Consider the following 4,515-nt stretch of genomic DNA (forward strand, 5'->3'; position numbering starts at 1 on the left):
CAGAGTGAATTCCAGGTCAGCCAGAGCTAGAATGAAACCCTACCTTGAAAAATAAAAAGAAAAAGAGGAAAAAATTTGTTTGCTCTTTTTGTTTATAAATATATTTTATTTATTTATTTGAGAGAGGGAGAGGGAGAGAATGGGCACACCAGGGCCTCCAGCCACTGCAAACAAACCCCAGATGCATGCTGTCCCTTGTGTATCTGGCTTACATGGATCCTGGAGGGTTTGGACCGGGATCCTTTGGCTTTGCAGGCAAATACCTTAACCACAGAGCCATCTCTCCAGCCCTCTTAGTTGTTTCCAAAGCCAGGTGTGGTGAGGCACACTTTTAAGGCATGAGGTAGAGGTAGAAGGATCAATTTAAGTTTGAGGCCAGCCTGAGACTACATTCCAGAATAGCCTGGACTGGAATGAGACCCTTCCTTAATAAACCAAAACCAAAAAAATACTTAAGAGAAACTTTAAAAAAGTCATGGGCTAGCTGGGCATAGTGGCGCATGCCTTTAATCCCAGCACTCGAGAGGCAGAGGTAGAAGGATCACCGTGAATTCAAGGCCATCCTGAGACTGCATAGTGAATTCCAGGTCAGCCTGGGCTAGAGTGAAACCCTACCTTGAAAAAAAAAGTCATGAGCTGGAAAGATGGCTTAGTAATTAAGGTATTTGCCTGTGAATCTGCAAAGGCTAAGGACCCAGGTTCAATTCCCTAGTACTTATGTAAACCAGATGCTCAAAGTGGCACATGCATCTGGAGTTCGTGTGCAGTGGCTAGAGGCACTGACATGTCCATTCTCTCTCTCTCTCTTGTTCTCTCTCCCTCTGTTTCTTAAATAAATAAAACTTTTTTGTTGTTTTTTTTTCAAGGTAGGGTCTCACTGTAGCCCAGGCTGACCTGGAATTCACTATGTAGTCTCAGGGTGGCCTCGACCTCACAGCAATCCTCCTACCTCTGCCTCCTGAGTGCTGGGTTTAAAGGCATGCACCACCACACCTGGCTAAAACATTTTTTTTAAGTCTGTCAATATGCTGGGGATGGTGGTGCACGCCTTTAATCCCAGCACTCCAGAGGCAGAGGTAGGAGGATCACCATAAGTTCAAGGCCACCGAGAGACTGCATAGTGAATTTCAGGTCAGCCTGAGCTAGAGTGAAAACCTATATCATAAACAAACACACATACAAACAAAGTCTTCCAATCCACATACTTGAGCTGCAAGGTCACTGAGAAATCCTGCTGGAGCTGACCTGAAAACCTCCTCCATGTAGACCAGCTGACAGAAAGCTGGAAAAAGCCACACTGCATGACGTTCAATGGGAGACAGAAATCACCAATGAAGATACTCAACAGTGAACACTGCAAGCCTTAAGCTGGCCCAGCCAGGCCGAATGAACCAACGGGTGTAATAATGGCACATCTGTTATGTGGGAAAATAAACCACCCTCTAATTTGACTGGAGGCCCACTCCATAGAAGAGAATACATCCCTGATACTGAAAACCTACAACAGGGGTAGTCATGAGCCCTACGGGTGTAACGTCTGCTGCTGTCTGGCTAAATGTATATACTATGCTTATCAAACTGCCCGGTAAACACCTCTCTTAAGGTTCATACCCATATATTAATGTTACTCTCACTTTTCATTAGAGAAGCTTCTCTTTTTAAATGGCATTGACCTTGGGATGACTCAGAAGGCACCATGGTGCTGAGAAGTGACAGAGGAGTGCTCAGCACTGAAATATGTCTGTCAAACCTTCCAAGGCTCAGGGTCCATTGTGGAAGAGGTGGAGAAAAGAATGAAAGAGCCAAAGGAAGGGTAGGACTCCTTACAATGTGCTCCTCCAAACACAAAATGGCCTGGATATCCATGACCTCTCAGTGACTGAAACTACCTACACAAGACCATCATAATAGGAGGAAAAGATGATGGCATCAAAATAAAAGAGAGACTGATTGAGATGGGAAGGGAATATGGTGGAGAATGGAGTTTCAAAGGGGAAAATGGGGGGAGGGAGGGAATTACCATGGGATATTGTTTACAATCATGGAAGTTGTCAATCAAAAAAAAAATGGTGGGCTGGGGAAATGGCTTAGCAGTTAAGGAATTTACCTGCAAAGCCTAAGGACCCAGGTTCGATTCCCCAGGACTCACATAAGCCATATGCACAACGGGATGCATATGTCTGGAATTCGTTTGCAGTGGCTGGAGGCATGCCCTGGAGCATCCCCTCTCAATTTGTCTGTCTCTCTTTTCTCTCTTTGCTTGCAAATAAAGAAATAAAAATAAATTAATAGGGCTGGAGAGATGACTTAGCATTTAAGCACTTGCCTGTGAAGCCTAAGGATCCTGGTTTGAGGCTCGATTCCCCAGGATCCACGTTAGCCAGTTGTACAAGGGGGCACACGCGTCTGGAGTTCGTTTGCAGTGGCTGGAGGCTCTGGTGCATCCATTCTCTATCTGCCTGTTTCTCTGTCTGTCCATCACTCTCAAATAAATAAATAAAAATAAACAAAAAAATTAAAGAAAAAAAAACAAAACAAAAAAGTTTTCCAATCAAGGGCTAGTGAGATGGTTCAGCAGTTAAGGCATTTGCATGCAAAGCCCATCAGCCCCGAGTTTAATTCCCCAGTACCCACATAAAGCCAGATGCACAAGGTGATACATGCATCATGTAGTGGCAAGAGGCCCTGGTGCACCCATTCTCTCTGTTTCTCTTAGCTCACAAACAAATAAAATAAAACTTTTTTTTTTCTTTTTCAAGGTAAGGTCTCACTCAAGCCCATGCTGACCTGGAATTCACTACGCAGTCTCAGGGTGGCCTTGAACCCATGGTGACCCTCCTACCTCTGCCTCCTGAGTGCTGGGAGTAAAGGTGTGTGCCACCTACCCAGCATAAAAACATTTTTGTCAATTTTTTATCATTTTATTTGCAAGCTGAGAGAGAGAGACAGACAGGCAGACAGACAGACAGAAGAGAGACAATCAATACATACATATATATATATATGGTTTTTGGGTTTTTTTTAATGAAAATAAGCTTTATTACATCAAGTAATAAATACATACAAAGATGCAAACAATTTTAGTCACTTTTCTTCCAGATGTTTTGATCAACTTACAATAAACATAGAACTGAAATTTACAGTTAGTATGAAAATGTTCAGGGTGCATGTTAGGTTCGGTAGATTGTTCTTTCTTCGTATTTATAACTTGTGCATCTTTAAGATTGACTTCAGAGCACTCAGTCATGCAAACGCTTAAGCAAAGCTCTGTTGAGCAGGATCTACGGTGTGGCAGGTGAGCCAGCTAGGAGTGAAGCGCTGTCAGTGTGCACTACCAGTCCTCAGAGTCAGACAAGCTTATGAAAAGGAGCAGACCAATTCAGGTGATGCAAATGTGCTCAAAAGAAGGTTAAAGGGAGACACTGGCTTTAGGACAGTTTGCTGGAAAGTAATGTCACATGCATCTTTAATTCAATGCTAAAAATAATAAAATTTTTAAAAACTTGGGTCATCCTAACGACTTAAAATGCAAATTTTACTGCAAAATCTTTTCCCAATGTTTGAGGGTGTAGGTATAGAGCTTAGTGAACCATGGTAGAAAAAACTAAACGGTTACCATTTTGAAAACAAAGTTTTGTCTCAACAGGAGAGATGAACTGTAACCTCCCACTTGTAGGAGCTTCAGATCTAATGAGTCTAGGATCTGGCATTGCGTCCTGTCTCAGCCAAGCACTCCAGAACCAGCCCTCGGGCATGGATGATGCCTCGTTTGAGCCGCTCCATGGCACTCTTGCTCCCTGCATATGGGGGTCTGATCTCCTTTCCCAGTTCTTCAATGATGGCTAGCAGCTCGGCATATTTGCTGTGAGGCACCTGGCTGTTCCCGGTTCCCTGGGTATAGCCTAACGATGGTGGCCCATAGTCACTCAACAGCTGACGGTACTGAGAGGATGTCGCCATGCTAGTGGATGGCGAGTGGACACTTCCTGCGGCGTTGAGGGCGGCGGCGGGCATGTGCGCGGTCAAGTTCGGCTTATAAGACATCCCCCCGAGCGCCCGCGCACTTTTTGTTGTTGACGGCTTGGGCCGCACCCGGCAAATATATCTGGTTTTTGTTTTTTGAGGTAGGCTCTCACTCTAGTCCAGGCTGACCTGGAATTCACTATGTAGTCTCAGAGTGCCCTTGAACTCATGGTGATTCTACTACCCCTGTTTCCCGAGTGCTGAGATTAAAGGCATGTGCTAATAAAATTTTTCAGAGACTTTGCCCCCTCTTTCCTACCTCATGGCAGGAGCTCTCAGCTCAGTACTTCCTCTTTTTTCCTTCTCTTAATCTAATGAAGTTTCTCTAAATATTAAAAAATATATATCCAGGCATGGTGGTGCACGCCTTTAATCCCAGCACTTGGGAGGCAGAGGTAGGAGGATCACCATGAGTTCGAGGCCAACCTGAGACTCCATAGTGAATTTCAGGTTAGCCTGAGCTAGAGTGAAACCATTCCTCGACAAACAAAA

The 4,515-nt window shown here is 44.3% G+C and overlaps 1 protein-coding gene across 1 annotated transcript; it reads right to left on the reverse strand.

The window, feature by feature from the left end:
* Nucleotides 1-3,696: 3,696 nt before the first annotated feature.
* LOC123456746 (cyclin-dependent kinase 2-associated protein 1-like) lies at nt 3,697-4,044 on the reverse strand. The gene has a single exon (XM_045141092.1). The coding sequence runs from the start codon at nt 4,042-4,044 to the stop codon at nt 3,697-3,699; it is 348 nt and encodes a 115-aa protein (XP_044997027.1).
* Nucleotides 4,045-4,515: the final 471 nt, after the last annotated feature.

Source organism: Jaculus jaculus, chromosome X, assembly GCF_020740685.1.
Source record: "Jaculus jaculus isolate mJacJac1 chromosome X, mJacJac1.mat.Y.cur, whole genome shotgun sequence".
Lineage (NCBI taxonomy): Eukaryota > Metazoa > Chordata > Mammalia > Rodentia > Dipodidae > Jaculus > Jaculus jaculus.